This window comes from Astatotilapia calliptera, chromosome 3, assembly GCF_964374335.1.
Source record: "Astatotilapia calliptera chromosome 3, fAstCal68.1, whole genome shotgun sequence".
Classification (NCBI taxonomy): Eukaryota; Metazoa; Chordata; class Actinopteri; order Cichliformes; family Cichlidae; genus Astatotilapia; species Astatotilapia calliptera.
Window position 1 is genome coordinate 15,774,404 of NC_137424.1, and position 18,521 is coordinate 15,792,924.

General features: G+C 46.7%; 2 protein-coding genes across 2 annotated transcripts in view; one reads left to right on the forward strand and one right to left on the reverse strand.

Moving 5' to 3' along the window:
- LOC145425230 (protein NLRC3-like) overlaps nucleotides 1-18,521 on the reverse strand; it is a 611,895-nt gene that overhangs the window by 459,355 nt on the left and 134,019 nt on the right. The window lies entirely within an intron of this gene.
- On the forward strand, nucleotides 13,495-18,472 carry LOC113035364 (neuroligin-2-like). The gene is made up of 4 exons (XM_080299688.1): nucleotides 13,495-13,533; nucleotides 15,172-15,405; nucleotides 15,974-16,287; nucleotides 16,593-18,472. The coding sequence occupies exons 1-4, from the start codon at nucleotides 13,495-13,497 to the stop codon at nucleotides 17,419-17,421; spliced, it is 1,416 nt and encodes a 471-aa protein (XP_080155814.1). The 3' UTR covers nucleotides 17,422-18,472.

Below are 18,521 nucleotides of genomic sequence, written 5' to 3' on the forward strand. Positions count from 1 at the left end.
TACACCAACACCCTTCGACTCGTTGCTCTTTAAGGAAACACAGCTGGGTTCAGGTCCAGGAGATTCTGGCCTCTTATTGATCCTAAAAGAAAAACAATAAATGTCACAGCTTCATGAGACAGGAAGGAAAAACTGGAAATATTAAATTAAAGACATGATGAACAATCTCATAAAAATAATGTACTTACTCTTTGTCACATAACAGTCTTTTGTTAAAGTTTACACCAACATCCTTCGACACGTTGCTCTTTAAGGAAACACAGCTGGGTTCAGGTCCAGGCTCTGGATTAGTTTCAGGGTTATGTCCAGCTGAGCCTGGTACGCCCCACAGCTCTGGGCTTTAAAACAACACACACAGAGGTATGAGTGTGAATAATGATGGAGCAGTGATGTGAGTGCTGAGCTGTGACATGGAGAAGAGTCATGGACAGTTAGAGATGGTCATCTCACCTCTGAGCTTTGGTCTGGCTCTCATGTTCCCCACACAGAGTGCTTTTAGAGGGAGGGACTCCCTCCTCTCTGTCCTCACAATGATCCATGCTGCTCAATTCACATCAGCTCACACACACTTTCTACCTTCACCTGCAGAGGAAACACAAATCATTCATGTGCACATCAACTGAGAGCTGCAGAGGTCGTGTCTGATGTGTTGGACTAACGTCCATCTGAGACGCAGCTTTCATCAGTTCACTACAAAAAGTGTCACAGAGCCCAGTTCAGCCTCCAAATCCTCCATTACTGTAGTCCTACAAAGCAGCAGGTCAAACATGGCTGCAGAGAGCAGCTTTATGTCAGTAACCATGTCCAGGACCGAGCTGACTGCTTACAGAGTTCATACTCTAACTGCTAGCTGCTCTGCTAGCTAAGCTAACTCAGTAACAGTGACTCTGACAGCAGTTACTGTGGAACAGCGGCCGAGCTCAGGACACATTCAGTGTGTTTAGTCTGAGTCCTGGACTCTGATTCAATGGATTCAATCCAGCTCAGAGTTTCATGTGTTCATCAGAATAAAATACATGTACTAATATAACAGAAGTAATGCTCTGAATGCAGGACTGTAATGGAGGATAAATAAGGTTTTTACAGCCTGAAAGAAACATTCAGTTCATATATTTGTAGACAGTGAAGCAGTTTTTAATACTGCAGCTGTTTCCTTCACCTGTGTGTGTGTGAGCCACACCTTCATGTGCTGCTGTAGAAATATGTGGTCTGACTGCTCAGACTGAGTCTAGGAGGAAAGTTCACACGCTGGAGAAAGTTTTGTTCCTACCTTTGTCAGAGTTCGGCTCCAAAGACGAAGAAGACGGAGCTCACAGTCTGAAGATGGTCCTCAGTGTGTGTGTGAAGCCAAGAGAGCACACAGGAGTGTGTTTATGTCAGCAAATCAGTGTGTGTGAAGAGTCTGAGGGAGTGTGTGAATGAGACTAAACACTGAAACCAACAGTCCAAGAAAAGCGTCTGGACTTCTTTAAGTTTAACTTAAAGAAGTCCAGACGCTTTTCTTTTTGTCTCCATAATGTCTCCATAATGCTGCAATGTTATCTGCCCCAGAAACACTGTGCAGAAGCTCTGATGGTGACACAGAAAAGTCACAGTGGAGATACTTCTGTCCACCTTTGATTAGACTCATTATAAAAAGGAAACAAAGTTTGAACACAGTCATGTTTCCAGTTCACTGACTTACATTTATTCCATGGACACTCACTCTAACCTGAAGCACAGCTACAACCCAACATTGTTGAGGCCTCATCTCCTCCTTTCCTGACTGTAGAGGTTAAATATGCAACAACCGACAAATAAAAGAATTTGGTTCATTTCAAAGAAATTCACACGGTGACCAAGTAAAGTAACCGTAGTAAAGGAGACAACATCCCGTTGATGGTGGGATTATTTGAAAGATTTGCTTTAGTCACGTCACCAAATGCAGTTGAACCACCCGTGGATCCATGTTTGACTATTGCAATAGATGTAGGCTGCCGGGGGATTCCCATGATGCATTGAGTTTTTCCTTTCCAGTCACCTTTCTCACTCACTATGTATTAATAGACCTCTCTGCATTGAATCATATCTGTTATTAACCTCTGTCTCTCTTCCACAGCATGTCTTTATCCTGTCTTCCTTCTCTCACCCCAACCGGTCGCAGCAGATGGCCGCCCCTCCCTGAGCCTGGTTCTGCCGGAGGTTTCTTCCTGTTAAAAGGGAGTTTTTCCTTCCCACTGTCGCCAAAGTGCTTGCTCATAGGGGGTCATATGATTGTTGGGTTTTTCTCTGTATCTATGAAGCGCCTTGAGGCGACTTTTGTTGTGATTTGGCGCTATATAAATAAAATTGAATTGAATTGAATGTTTGACCATTCTACCACTCTGAGCTCTGCTTTTGAATCATTTTATTATTATCATCATTCATTTATTCATTCTTTGGAGGGGGGCTATTTCCTAATGCCGCCCTAATAAGCTGATGTTCAAGGGGAAATATAACAGAAACTCTTTCAGTGTTATTCATTAATAAATTAACAGATAAACTGTGAAGAAGAAAAAAACTGAGATTTAAAGGAGAGAGTGAGAAACTTGATCATCCATCCTCATAATACATGTTTATCAGTATCTGCTGTGACCATACTGCAGTAATAACTACAAGTCTACATTTCTGTGACTGTTGATCAATCACAGCAGGAATCTGAGCTCATCTCTGCACACAGAGCAGCTTCAGCTCTGGGATAAACTGCTCGCTTCACGTCCTTCTCAGCTCACAGACACTCATCCTCATATTTTCCTTTAACATTTGATGGTATAATTCATCTGAGTTTACACTTTATCTGCATAAATACAGAAAAACAGACCCAAACACCAGAAACCATCAGTTTCACGATCAACGGGAAGTGGCTCAAACGTCACAGTTTCATAACGTCACCCTGAACTCCACTCACGGAGTTTCTGTCGCCATTGTAGTTTTTAAAGTCCCGTGATAAAGGCGGGTCTTTCTGTGAATCCGCACGCTCATTGGCTAATAGCTCGAGATTGACACATCGTTATCCAATGAGCGTGCGGGAACTTCCGACATAAAGTTGTTTCCTTTGAAAAACCAAAGTCTGATTATTTTTGCCTCCACTGACGGAGCCTGTTGTTCCCGCCACAGAGACACAGTAATGTCAGAGCGGTGTTAACACTCACCCTGCCTCAGCACAGCTCTCACTCTCCTCCTGCTCTCTCACACTAAACGGAGGCTCAGCTAAACTCACTTCCTCTCTACTTACAGGAAACCAGCGCTCAGAGGAGCCGACCGGCCTCACATTTCACCCACAGACACGAACAGCGTGGAATTATTTTATGTCATAAGAAGAAACATATTCATGTTAACACTCACCTGCCTCAGCTCCACCTTCCTCCTCCTGCTTTCACTTTCACTGCTGCTGCCTAAACACAGAGGATGCTGGGACTTGTAGTTGTTTCCTTCCGGTGCGGTCTTCCTCTTTGTTTGTTTGTGTTTGTGTTCAAGTTATTTCGATCATGTAAACATCAACATTAATTACAACAATTAATTACAGCAAAAACTTGAGGTTACTCTATTCCGTAACCCCTGTTCTCTGATAACATGAGTGAGGTGTCTCACTATGGGGAACGCTCTCTCAGCGTTGTCCTCAGAAGCCTCTATATCATTACTCCAGCCAGTATTGGCTGGCAGTCGTGACGCTTGCGTCAGGGAGGGGCCACCCTCCTCCCTATAAAAGGGTGTGACGCAGCGTCACCCGCCATTCAAGATAAGCTCACCTCTTCCTCGCTTCGTGCAAGGAGGGTGATCTGGTGAGACACCTCACTCATGTTATCAGAGAACAGGGGTTACGGAATAGAGTAACCTCAAGTTCTCTTTCAAACATTCGTTTCGGTGTCTCACTATGGGGATATGCAGACTCCCGTATTGCCAGATAAGCCCATCTGAACGACTGACTGCCAATTTAGGAGGTCTCGTGGGGACCCACACTTAACACAGTGTGGGCTAGAGACGGTGCAGTGACATCCAACCTGTAAAACCTTGCAAAGGTCAAAGGTGAAGCCCAGCTCGCAGCTGCACATATCTCTTCTATAGAGACACCCCTAAAAAGGGCCCAAGAGGTTGCCATCCCTCTGGCAGAATGAGCACGAAGCCCCTCCGGGGGGGGGGGGGGCAGACCCGTGCTGGAATAAGCCAATTGGATCGCCTCAACAATCCAGTGGGAAATGCGTTGTTTGCTAACGGGCTTGCCAAGATGTGGTTTAGCCCAGGAAACAAACAGCTGATCCGACCTCCTGAAAACCTTCGTTCTCTCCATATAGGTACATAAAGCCCTGACTGGACAGAGAGCATGTAGGCGCTCCTGTTCAGGGGAGGAGAAAGGAGGAGGGCAAAAAGCTTCCAGCTCCAATGGGGTGCATTGAAGATAAGGGTTTTTGGGCACAAAGGCCGGATTTGGCCTGAGTGTGACTCTAGAGTTATCCCGTGTGAAGCGGGTGCACTCTTTGTGTATTGACAGCGCATGAATATCACTGACACGCTTCGCAGATGCGAGGGCCAGGAGCAATGCAGTCTTCAAAGACAGGATTTTTATTTCCACCTGGTTTAGTGGTTCAAATGGTGGCTGTGAAACTGCCCCCAGCACCAGGGATAAATCCCACGTGGGAACGAGAGGTTTAGACACTGGGTGGAGCCGTCGTGCCCCTTTCATGAAACGGCAGACTAGCGGGTGATAGCTCACCGGGCAATCTACGAAGCCCACATGGCAGGCTGAAATGGCTGCTAGATATACTTTAATTGTGGAAAAGGCCTTTCCTTTATCTAACAGTTCTTGGAGAAAGGAGAGAATTGTTGTCACAGAGCACTGAAAGGAGAGAGTGTGAGACTTTCCACACCATTCCTCAAATACCCTCCACTTGTTCTCATACAATGATCTTGTGGAGGGGGCTCTAGCACTCTGAATAGTGGCTATAACACCCTGGGGGAGTCCTGCCGTACTCAGATTCAACCTCTCACGGGCCAAGCCCACAGGGCGAGGCGCTCGGGGTGAGGGTGAAAAATCTCCCCCCTGGCTTGGGAGACTAGGTCTCGTCGGAGAGGGAGAGGCCAAGGTTCGCTCCACAAGAGTGGCATGATCTCCGCTAACCAATGGGACCTCATCCACCTTGGGGCGATCAGTATCATTGTTAGCCCTCTCTCTCTCACTCTGGTTAGAGTGGGAGAAATTAAGGCCAGTGGAGGGAACGCATAAAGCAGAGCATGTGGCCAGTTGTGAGCTAATGCGTCTACCCCTAGCGGAGCCTCCTGGTCCCTCAGGGAGAAATACAGTGGACACTGAGCGTTCTCCCTCGAGGCAAACAGATCGACCTGTGGCTGACCAAAGCGGGTCCAGATTTGGGTCACCACATGTGGGTGCAGGGTCCAGTCCCCGTACTGCGGGTTTCCCCTGGACATTAAGTCTGCTCCCAAGTTCAGGGCTCCTGGAATGTGAGTGGCTCTCAGTGACAACAGATTGATGCTGCTCCACATGATCAGTCTGCGAGCCAGCATGTGCAAAGGACGGGAACGTAACCCGCCCTGTCTGTTGATGTATGCCACAACAGTGGTGTTGTCTGTTCTGATCAGAACATGGTGGTTTCTCAACAGGGGAAGGAAGTGTCTCAGTGCTAGAAAAGCTGCTAGCAATTCTAGCCAATTTATATGAGCACCCCTCTGTTGTGAGTCCCAGCTGCCGCTCACTGCTCTGCCCTCGTGAGTGGCACCCCAACCCGTGAGACTCGCGTCCGTGGTCACCACCTTTCTGGCTGTGACAGCTCCCAGTGACACCCCCTGAGTGAGAAATGTGGGATTTCTCCAACAGTGGAGTGCTGCAGCGCAGTCTGCTGTCACTCTGATATAGCGGTGGGTATGGCGCTTTCGATTCAGTCTCAGTGATGCAACCCATCGCTGAAATTCCCTCATATGCAGTCTGCCTAGTGGAATGACTGCCAGTGAAGACGCCATTAATCCCAGCATCTGCAGGCATTTTCTGAATGGGAGATATCTTCCCAACTGAAAAATGCCGGCATGTGATAGCATTTTTTTTACTCTGTCCACAGAGAGACATGCTCTGTACGAGGCGGAGTTTAGAGCTATTCCTATGAAAGAGATGGCCTGAGCTGGCTGCAGGACACTCTTTTGGTAGTTTATGGTGAAACCCAGAGCCATCAGATGATCCACTGTCAACCTGGTGTGCTCCCTTCCCATTATTTCTGACTCTGATAGCAGCAGCCAATCGTCTATGTATGTTGCTATGCGGATGCCCCGCCTCTTCAGTGGGGCTATGGCCGCCTCTGTGCATTTCACAAATACCCGAGGGCTCAGTGAGAGACCAAACGGCAGGACCTCGTACATTCTGCCCTGAAACGCAAAGCGCAGGAATTTTCTGTGAGGCGGGTAAATAGGGATGTGAAAATATGCGTCCTTCAGGTCTATTGATGTAAACCAATCGCCTGGGCGCACTACATGCAGCAGAGTGGTGGTCGTCAACATCCTGAATTTGTATGACCTCAGATGCTGATTCAGAGCCCGTAGGTCCAGTATCGGACGTAGTCCCCCTCCCTTCTTGGGCACGAGAAAATACCTTGAGTAAAAGCCGCATTGGCTCTGCTCCTGGGGTATTTCTCGTACTGCCCCCTTTGATAGCAAGGTAGTTATTTCTTCTTGCAGGATCCTGGCTGATTCGCCTTTTGCAAGAGAGAAAATCACTTTGTGAAATCTGGGAGGGGTGGTTGCGAATTGCAAACGATAGCCTCGCTCTAATGTCCTCACAACCCATTCTGGCGCAGCGAGAGCTCGCCATCTCTCTATTCTTGCTGACAGCGGCCCCAAAGATAGGCGCTCCACAGTAGACGGAGCTCTGGCTCCCTCTTGTGGCGGAAACTGGTCCTTCTGACCAGACCCGACTGCGCATGCGCGAGCGGCCCGCGCTTGACCAGCGCTTATGGGGCCGGACACCACTGAGGGAATCAACCCCGGTGGTGTCTGGGTGCGTGGGGGCATTATGTTTTTCAACATATTTTCTGTGTTTTTCACACATTTTTCCCGTGCCATTGGCAACATGCCTGGATGCAACGGGTGAGTTTTTAATAAACAGTGTGTTTTGTGAGACAGACATGCTTGAATCAGCTGAACAGCGTTTCGTCGTCTCTTTTTTGAAATCCGCTCTGTGGGATCCAACTCGAGTCCCAGGCGCTGAAAGGTGGAGGCAGAACACACTTCTCCGAACGGGCTCCGGAACTGAGCCCTGGAGTGAACTTGGAGCCCGGGCTGGTCCGGCTCCAATCTCCCCGTGGGGGATGTTAGGCAGTCCGCTTCTTCTTGCGGTCCGACTGCTTGGCTGGTGGTGGGGCACCCTGAGCAGCAGCAGGCGGGACGTGTTTCTTGGGCCAGTGGGTCTTAGGGTTCTGCGATCCTAGAGGACCCTGGGCCGCGACCTGCGGGGCTGGGCGGCGAGGGATTTTAAACGTCGGCACGCCGGCTGGACGGCTGGTGACCTGAGCGAACGTGCGGCGACCGGGTGGAGGCGCAGCCTGGGTCTTCCTAGGGAGACACAGCTGGAGGGCCTCTCCCTCTTTCTTCTTCTCCTCGCACCGTCTTTGCATGGTGGCAACGGCGGTCCCGAAAAGCCCAGCGGGGTGGATGCTTTCGTCCAGAATGTCACGTTTTTCTCTGTCCGAAAGCCCCGACAAGTTCAGCCATCTTGCCCTCTCCTGTAGGACGATGATGCTGAGGGCTCTGCCCGCCGCTTGTACTGCTGCTCTAGTGAGGTGGAGACACTGGTCCGTAACTACGCCCAGCTCTTCCCACAACTCGCTAGCATCCGGGTTCGCAGCAGCCTGGTCCTGGAGCTCCGCCGAGTAGGCTAGCAGGAGCGACGAGGCGTTCAATGCCCTCGCGGTGGTGGCCACCGATTTATACGCCTTGTCAGCCAGGGAGGACTGCAGGCGTTCGGCCTTGGAGGGCAGGGACGGACCAGATGACATGGAGAGTTTCTGGTTCGGGTGGAGATGAGAAGCCACCAGATTCTCCACTGTGGGAATTTAGTAGATGCCCTTCTCTTTCATTCCAGCGCAGTCAAACGCCGCCGCTCCCTGCACGGGGTTGGGTGACGAAAATGGCTTTTCCCAGCAGCGTGTGACCTCGTCCACGCATTCAGGGAAAAGCGGCAGTACCTGCTTAGTAGTGCGCTTTGCTTTGGGGAGCCTTTTACCCTCGTATCGTGAGGTGGAGGTCTCCGTTGTCACCGCGGGCCATGGGATTGCCAGCTTTTCAGCTGCCCGTTTTGCAACGTCAAATAGCTCCACGCCGCGGGACTGTGTGCCGGGGTTATCACAGTCGGCCCCTTGTGTCGCAGAATTCCGACCAGAGGGGGCAAAGAAAACGTCGTCATCCTCGTCCGAGACGAGATGTTCCGACGCTCCCTCAGAGGATTCGCTGAGTAGCTCGTCATTAGCCTCGAGGGAATCAAGCATAGCTTCGCAGCTGACCTCGGCATCATCCACCAGCGGGAGGACGACATCCATCTCGTCTCCCCAGCTGGTGCCTGGTGTGGCGGACTCAGTGTGCTCCATCGGTGGGCCGATTGGAGACAGCATTGGGTCCTCCTTCGACAGGCTAGCCTGGCGGGCTAGCCTTCGGCGAAGGCTTTTTAGGGTGAAGCGAGCGCAGTGTTCGCATATACCCGGTGTGGAAATAGCCGCTTGGGCGTGTTGCAGCCCGAGGCACATCACACACGCGTCATGTGTATCTGAACCTGAGATTTTCCAACCGCAGACGCAAATTCTGGGCAGCGGTTTGCAGTCTGCCATATTAAGGAAGCTTGGTGTAGCTAGCTTGGAATGGCTGGACGGCTAACGCTGATCCCTTATTATTATTATTTTTTTTTTGTTTCTTCTCTCGGTCGGGTAGCTATGGTGAGCTAGTATGACCTGGCTAGTGTGGTGGCTAGCGCTTGTGCTACTTGGCTTGGTGACCGTGTGTAGCAAAGACAGTTAGCTTGATCAGCTAACTGTTGTGCTAGATGCGTGGTGGCAGCTAACACACTCTCCGACCTGGCTCTGTGGTGAAGAGCAGGCGACTCGAAACGCGAGCCGTGCTGGCGCCCGGTGACCAAGGTGTTAGCTTGCTCGTGTGGACAGTTAAGCTAGCACTCACGTTCGCAGTCAGGAGAGATGAGGTTTCTAAGAAGCGAGAAGAGGAAATTGAATGGCGGGTGACGCTGCGTCACACCCTTTTATAGGGAGGAGGGTGGCCCCTCCCTGACGCAAGCGTCACGACTGCCAGCCAATACTGGCTGGAGTAATGATATAGAGGCTTCTGAGGACAACGCTGAGAGAGCGTTCCCCATAGTGAGACACCGAAACGAATGTTTGAAAGAGAACCATCATTATAATTATCTTGATTGATATTGTAATCTCAGTTTTCAACACAATTGTTCATTAACTTAAACAATGTTACAAGATAAATATATATTCTTAGTGCTTATTTTCTGATTAGATTGTTTTATGTATTTTAATAAGAGAAGCCTTTATAAACCAATCGCAGTGTGTGTCTGGCAGGAAGTGAAGCAGGAAGTCTGAATATAGCTTGTGAGCTTGTGAGAGACGTTTCAAAATGAAAACAGAGGAATTAGAGAATGAAAGTGCAAAGTAATAGTAATGAAAATGATATTAAATAAATGTCTTAGTGTGTTAATACAGGTGCCCATGGACTTGCTCAACCTCCTGGAAGAATACAGCAGAAAAATGATAGATTAACAGAATTGGGAGGAAAACAGGCTTTGATTTAAAATGTCACAGCTTCACCTCTCATCCTGTCCTTATCCTGAGAAGAAGCTTAAAGGACAGTTAATCTCCTGATGAAGACAGAAGACAGAACAACACCGTGGACTTGAAGAATTAACAGCAGGCAAAAAGACAGTGCACCTGACCTAAAACACTGAAGGGTCCAGCAGCATGTATGTTGATGGAAACATGCGCTCTGAATTACAAGCTGGAAAGTGTACCAGTGACATGACTGTGTGAAACCACTGGATGGGACTGTCTGAGTTCATATTTGCCATGCTGGGAGTTAAGCGCCAAGAAAAGACTGAAAAGAGGAAGAGAGAAGAAGAAACAGCTGATGTGGGCCTGTGTTTGATTTGGGAGGCCACACAGGAAGTTGAGAGAAGAGGGGACGAGGACCGGTGAGAGGTGAAGGCTGGACGTGTTAAAGTGACAGCATAGGAAAGTTGGGTTGAACATTGAGGCTGAATTTGTGGGTTTAGAAACATCCAGAGCATCACAACAGAAAGGTAAAGAAAAAAAGAAAAGAGAGAGAGATAAAGAAATAAATGAACTAATAATACATAAATGAATAGAAAAATAGAAAACACACATGTAGAAATTGTCACATGTGAAATTGTTTTTGGAGAGAATCAGAAGTGAGACAGTTTGAATCCACAGTTCAGCGCAAAGATGCAGGAATTAAATCTGATTATAAAAACACATCGAGGCAACAAAGACCAGCTTACACTCAATATTAATATGAACACACAACATACACGCAATGAAGACCAGCTTACACTCAATATTAATATGAATACACAACATACACGCAATGAAGACATGCTTACACTCAATATTAATATGAACACACAACATACACGCAATGAAGACATGCTTACACTCATGAATGTGAATACATGACATAAATGCTGAATGGTGTAGATTTAACACACTTAAAGGCTGAAGCTGAGGAATAACTCAGGAAGTTGCAGGACAATAGAGCGACTTTTGTGACAAGGAAAAAGAGACTGGGAGGACCAACCAGTGATTAGAAGCTTAAAGCAGGTTTAAAATAGTGAATTAGAAGTGGTTTCCAGCTGATTGAGCAAAAGAAGTGACGACTGTAGAAATAAAAATAAAAGAATAATAATTGAATTATGCAGCAATGTTTTGAATATGCATTTCTGTTGTCAGGGCAACTTCTCGAGATGTGACTCAATATGCAAATTAGTTGAATGAGTGGGGACAGAAAAAAAAGAAAAACTCAAGTTTCCTGTCTGAGACATGAGTGAAGTTTGCATTGAGAGAAATATATCTGTGACTGTGTGAGAAGAACTGTTTGGTAAAATATATGATAGCAGCCGCAGGACAATTAAATAAAGTCTGTGACTAAGTGCAGTCGTGCAGATTTGGAGAAGAAGTTTATAATTTAGTGATGACACATTGTTATAAAGTGTTTAGAAAGGGCTTAATGGGAATATTACTGTTGGGCAAACTGTGCGGCTTTAACAAGATTTTCTGTGTATTTAGCAGGTGAAACTCTGTCAGCTGACTTCAGACTGTCAGGAAGCTGAAGAACCTGAGGCCAACCACTGAAACATGATGTGGGCAAAATGAACAGAGGGAGGGATTTTAAAGGTGAACATTTAGGACTTACTGCAAATGTTACTATGTCAAAGTTACTGTGACTCAAACAGAGGAAATTCTGATTTTTTTCTTTATTTCCACACCCAGCATGTTTTGGGTGTTATATGCTATTAAATACTTTTAAATAAATTAAAAAGTATTTTCACATTTAACTCCAGAAAATCATCAATCAAAACATGGATATTACCTGACCACAGATTCGTGGTGACGTCACTGCTCTTTTAACTGTTCGGTGTCTTTGTTTGTTTGCTGGTTGTAGAAATGGTTTATATGAGCTTTGAGCTGAGAGTCAGAGGTTTCTGTGGACACTGCTCATGTCGGCACTTATATTTCTGACCTTTTCTTATAACCGATTAAACATGATCTCCTCCCTTTTGCCCCCATTTTTGGTGGTGTAGGTACAAATGATCAGGCATGACATTCTCATAATAAATAAGATACTGCAAATAATTATTTCTGCATTTGTGCGATTGAAGTGAATTGAAAATGTGTATGAAATGACACTGTTTTAAAGATTTGGCCTAAATAATTTTGGAGTGAATGAGTCTAAACATGATGACCTAACTAGTGATACCCTGTCACACACACACACACACACACACACACACACACACACACACACACACACACACACACACACACACACACAGGCAGAGGAGAGAAAAGCCCAACAATCCCCTCTGAGCAAGCAGTTGGCGACAGTGGGGAGGAAAAACTGCCTTTAAACGGGCAGGAACCTCCGGCAGAACCAGGCTCAGGAGGGGACAGTCAACGGCCGGGACTGGTTGGGGGGGTTAACAGAGGTGGAGCAAGACGAGGCTACATCAGGTGAGGAAGCAGTAGCGTCTCTCCTCCGGAACAAGTGGAACCATTTTTTCTTTTTTTTCATGCACTTTTCCACGAGCGCTTTTTTCTCCAGGATGAGATTTCTCAGCTCATCGATGGTTTCTGCGTTTTGTTCTTCAAGTTTCTCACATCTTTGTTCCACCTCTTCCAATGTTGCTTGTTGTTCTTCAAGCTTGTCTTTGAGTTGTTTGGATGTTGCCTCCTGTATCAGCTTGTCCTTGTGCATGTCTGCATTTCTCTGTTGGACCTCTTTGTGCTTGTCTTCTAACTGCTCGTTTCTTTTCTGGATTTCTTGGAGCGTGAGCTGCAGGTCTTCATGTATTTTGTCTTCTTGTTGTTTTTGCGCCTGCATTTGAGTGTTTTCACGCTTCAAGTTATTGAATTCCACCAAAATCCCCTTAACGAGCTCGGAGCTGTTTCTCGCTATCTGATCGATCCTTCTCTGCATCTGTGAGCAGCGTTTCTCCAGTTTGTCCTTTTCTTCTTCCACTTTAGTTGCTTTGTCCTCCAGCTGATTACAAAACTCTTGCAGTTTTAGATTTTTAGACTCAAAGTCCTGGACGATACGTTTTCCTTCTTTCAGTCTTTCCTGCTGTTGCTCTTTCTGTTGTTTTGGCGCAGTGTTTCATCCAGGCTTTCTTTCAGCATGCGGTATTTTTCCTGCATGCTCTTCAGTTCGTGCTGCATGTCTCGTTGCTTTTTGTCCTGCTCTTCCTTCTGTTGGAGGAATTCTTTCTTTTCTTCCACAGCTTCATGGAGCTGTCTTTGGAGGAGCCGATTTTTTCGGTCCATGTATTGGAGATCCCGTTGTATCTTATCAGTCATCGTTTTCTTGTCTTGGAGCTGGTTGGTCATTTCTTTTAGTTCTGCACTCTTTTGCCTGTTTTCTTTAATGAGGTGCACAATCTGCTCTCGGCTCTGAGCAAACTTGATTCCCCAGCCCTCATTAATAATTTTTATGTCCGGCTGGCGCTGTTGTCTTTCTTCCAGCTCTTTATTTTGGGCTTCCATTCGTCTACATTTGTCCTCCAGTTGAAGTTTCTCTTCTTCAATTTGTTGCATTTTTTTCTGGAGAAGGTAGTTTTCCTTCCTACTCTCCTCTAACGCCCTTTGGAAGGATGAGACGCCATTTGGGGAAATTGGCCGGCCACGCCAGGAAGGAGAGGCGGCGTAATCTTTTTGAATTGGTTGTTTTTTTCTTGGAAACATGTTGGAGTTTCTATACGATGACTTTGAAGAGCTTGTGGTGAACGTTTTGTAGGCTGCAAACACAGATGCTGCTGAAACGAACTAAAACTTGCTGTTTCTCACCCCTACTTAAGGAAAAACATCAAAGGACTTAAGATTCTTAAGATCTATGACATCATCACTCCCTAAGCCAATGAGATTGTCACAAGACATTTTGGAATGGGGTATTTTTTTTTAAACTGTTTTCAAACTTAACGTAAAATTTCAGTGTTTCCTGGTTGTGGACTATTGGTTAGTCCAGCCGATTAAGAAATTAATTATCACAAACATCCCTAATATTATATAACAGACGACAGAAAACAAGACAGTTTTTTTTCTACGCAATAGCGGTATAATAAAAGTTTTTTTTAATTATCCTACTTTTTATAAAAGAGAACATTTATTAAAGATTATGTATTTAATTAAAAAACTCTGTTCATCTAAAGCAAGGGTCAGCAACCTTTAAGACCCAAAGAGCCAAAGAGCCATAATTGGCCTATCTGGGGTTGAAAGGCTCGATAAATGCACGGCGTTTCGCCGGGTACACCGGCTTCCGCGAGTGTGACGCTTATTTTGAGCGATGAAAAAATAAGAAAATATAATTTTATTTGTATATTGCAAAATCACAATAATCTTCCAATTTAGAACTACAAGTTAAAAAAAAGAACTAACATAAATAAAATACACTTCAGCTAATTTATTTTCACAAACCACGCGGAGCCGCACTATAAGGACTAAAGAGCCGCAGGTTGCCGACCCCTGATCTAAAGGGTTTAACAAAAAGGGGGAGCTTCCTGCTGGAAATTGAAATGTCCCCATGTCCCCACTGGGCGATCGTGGCTCAAGAGTTAGGAGTTCGCCTTGTAATCGAGCCCCGGCTTGGACAGTCTCGGTCGTTGTGTCCTTGGGCAAGACACTTCACCCGGCAAGACACTTCACCCGTTGCCTACTGGTGGTGGTCAGAGGGCCTGGTGGCGCCCCAGGGTGGCTGTAGCTACATCACCAGTGTGTGAATGTGTGCGTGAATGGGTGGATGACTGAGCGTGGGTGCTTAACTAGTTAAAAAAACAAACAAACATCTGTCTCTTATTTTTTATGTCACACAGGAAAGAAGCTTCAATGTCTGATGAGAAGACATTAATTTGTTGGTGTTTGTGGTGTTTGGTGCAGTTTTCTTGTTCTCTGGCTTGTTGTTTATTTACAGTGGAGATGAAGATCTCTAACAAGTTGATTTGTTCACATTTGCGCATTTTTAAGAGGAATGTGTTTTTTTGAGTTTGTACACTATGCATGTAAGGCAACCGTTTCCTTTTTCTGTATTTTTGTGTGCTGCTCTTTTAACAAAAGGGGAACAAAAGACATTTAAATCGACCTCAGATGATTTGTTTAAATTTTTACAAGGTCTTACTGAGGTGATGCAAAGTGAAACATGCTTCTTTTTTGGTAATGTGCTGGAAAAGCTTGAAAATTGACCTTGAATGTGCTTAAAAAGTGCTTGAATTTGACCCTAAAAAATGTGTATGAACCCTGCATATATTGCAGTATTTACAGTTTATAGTAGGAATTTCATGGCAACAGCTAATCTTTATTTTGTTTACTGGGAAATGAAATGCTGCCAATTCACAAAGCTGTGCTTCAGCTGCACTTCCTGTTGTAGACTTGTGATGCACACAGGCTCTGTTCCAGCACTCAGCATGTTCTTCCTTATTTGCTCCACCAGGGGGAGCTCCTAAACTATGACATCTTGATAGGAGTGAACCAGGGAGAGGGGCTGAAGTTTGTGGACGACAGTGAGGACAACGACGGCATCTCAGCTGCGGCGTTCGACTACACCATCTCCAACTTTGTTGACAACCTCTACGGCTACCCAGAGGGTGAGGACGCCACCTCTGTACACTGCCACTTTTTCAGTTATTCCATTTTACAGCCTCCTCTCACTTAACTGCATTTTGCAGCATCATCAGGTTTTGTCTCATTAGGAGCCGCGTTTGTTGATTTATTCGTTTTTTTCTGTTTGCTGTATTCATTAAAATAAACGGATAATCGTCAAAATGACAAATGTGGACAATTATCAAAGCTTACATTACAATTCTGACAGCTTGAGTTCACATGAATTTTCAAAAGAATATAAAAAGCTGTGAAAGTGCTTTAAGCGTTTAAAACATGCGAGTAAAGAATGGAATCAGTAACATGTGAGCCCAGTGAAGTGCATCAAACAAGACAAGCGTGCTAAAGAGAGCCACTCATCCACATCACGGTGTGTCTGCGCCTTAACCTTTGAGGCTCTGTGGGCAGTAATGCTATCATCCCCCAGGTAGTGGGCTCCCAATCTCAGTGTCGGTGTTTCTGACAGATCGGCCTGCGAACCCCTCACAGCCGGACCACAGTCACAGTACAGACATGTTTGGATAATGCAGTCATGCTTCCTCTCTGCTGCCTGTCACTCCTTCTGTTATCAGAAAGAGTTTTTTTTCCTCTCTAGATTTCTCACATACTTCCTGTTTACGGACCACCAGTGGGTGGCACCAGCTGTGGCCACTGCCAAACTCCATGCTGAGTTTCAGTCCCCAGTTTACTTTTACACGTTCTACCACCACTGCCAAACCGAGACGCGGCCCGAGTGGGCCGACGCCGCGCACGGAGACGAGATACCTTACGTGTTCGGCGTACCGATGATCGGTGCCACGGACCTGTTCCCGTGCAACTTCTCCAAGAACGATGTGATGCTGAGCGCTGTGGTCATGACTTACTGGACTAACTTCGCAAAGACTGGGTAGGCCTCATGTCACAGTAGTGTAAACTGTACACGTTACTGTATGTTCTCTGACAGCCTTCTAGTCATCTTGAATACTTGAATCTGGGTTGCTAGTTTAATTCCCGTGTGGCTTTGAAGAATTGAACATACTGGTTCACCAAAAGCATCCAGATCCCAGAGCAGCCGGTTGGTCTTAGATAGTTTAAAGGTTGCACAGAGAATGGGCCTCCTGTCTGTATTCAGTGTATTGATGCCACATGTTACTTATAATGGAGACTGAATATAACTTTGAACTGAAACGTTTAACCTTTATGCTCCACCAGGGACCCCAACCTGCCCGTCCCTCAGGACACCGAGTTCATTCATACCAAGCCCAACCGCTTCGAGGAGGTCATCTGGACCAAGTTCAACTGGAAGGACAAGCAGTACCTTCACATCGGTTTGAAACCTCGTGTCAGAGACAACTACAGAGCTAACAAAGTGGCCTTTTGGCTGGAATTAGTCCCTCATCTTCACAGCCTGCACGACGTGCTCTTTCCCACCACTACGCGCTCCCCCGCAGGCCGTGACCCCGGCACCACGAGGCCCAGAAACAACGTTCCTCGAACCACTCGTCATCCTTACCCTACCTTCCCATCAGATCCTGAGCCCGAGGGCTCAGAGCGCCCGCCCCAGGACCTCTTTCCCAGACACACCTGCGACTACTCCACCGAACTGAGCGTGACAGTTGCAGTTGGAGCGTTGCTCTTCTTCCTCAACATCCTGGCCTTCGCCGCCCTTTACTACAAGCGTGACAAGCGGCACGAGATGCGCCGGCACCGGCTGTCCCCTCAGCGGGGCGGCCCCGCCAACGACCTGGCTCACAGGCAGGAGGAGGAGATCATGTCCCTGCAGATGAAGGACTGGGAGCACGACGCTCACCACGACATGGAGCCCCTGCGACCCCACGACATCCTGCGGCCCGCCTGCCCTCCCGACTACACCCTGGCGCTGCGCCGCGCCCCCGACAACGTGCCGCTGATGACGCCATACACCATCACCGTGATCCCCAGCACCATCACCAGCATGCAGCCTCTTCACGCCTTCAACACATTCCCCTCCACCGGCCACAACAACACCCTGCCCCACCCCCACTCCACCACCAGGGTATAGTAGGGACAGGCCCGACACAGCGCCACCTAGGGACCAGGAACACTGGCTCTGCTTCCGCTCTGGAAGGGAGGCCTCTAGACGTGGGCCTTCGTTCTGTCCTCTTATTCTCTTCTTTCTCCAAAAGCAACTACACCTGCTGCGTCATGTGCTGTGAAACTTGGCAGCTCCCTCCACTGGTGGCATGTGGAGGTGCAACTGAAGTGTCCAGCAGCAGATGAGCAGTTTGGGGTGGGTGACTCAGATCTTTCAAAGATACTGTTTTCAAAGACGGTCTGCTGTTTCCAGGCTCAAGACCTCCAACATTTGTCAAAGGGACGAATGCTCTCTCGCTCCTCGCTGTTTTCTCTTTTTTACGTTGGCGTCATCTCTTTTTCCATCTCCTGTGTGTTATGTGCACATTATGCTTCTCTTTTCTACATCCGTGTTTTATTACTGCTCTCTTCCTCTCATTTGACACGCCTCCCTCCTGCTCTTCTCTAAAAATTCCCGATCTGCTGAGCAGTCTGGAGGCGGGAGGCGTACACTAAACATATAACTATGAAAACACTGATATCTTTCATTCTACCAGCATTTTTAGGTGCCAAGTAAGTACTGCTGTGTTTCATTTCTCATCGAGGGAGAAGAAAAACCAAAGAAAAATAGAGTTTCGCTATTTACCGTCAACTAACAGAGTTCTGTCATGTTCTCATGACAAAGTGCCAAACTGGCCTCAGTCGTGATTTTCTTTCTTCCATCTTCTCTCTTTTTGTTGTTTTGTTTGAAGCATTTGTTAAATTGTTGTTTTTTATTGTGTGGAAAGAATTTTTCTGAAAATATAGATATAGAGAAATGATATTATATATAGTTCTATATAAAATGTGTACAAAGGAGAAAGTATATAAAAGGGTTTTCTCAGTGGGGGATCTATGCATGAATTATTTTTAAAGACGCGGGGAAAAGGACACTGTACCTGTCGATGCACGTTTCCCAAAATCTAAACGAGTCATATCGCTCCATGTTTGCTACTTTTGGTTTTTGGTTTTCTCCCGCAGAGTAAGAGCATCGCAGGAGCATCGCAGGAGCATCGCAGGAGCATCGCAGGAGCATCGCAGGAGCATCGC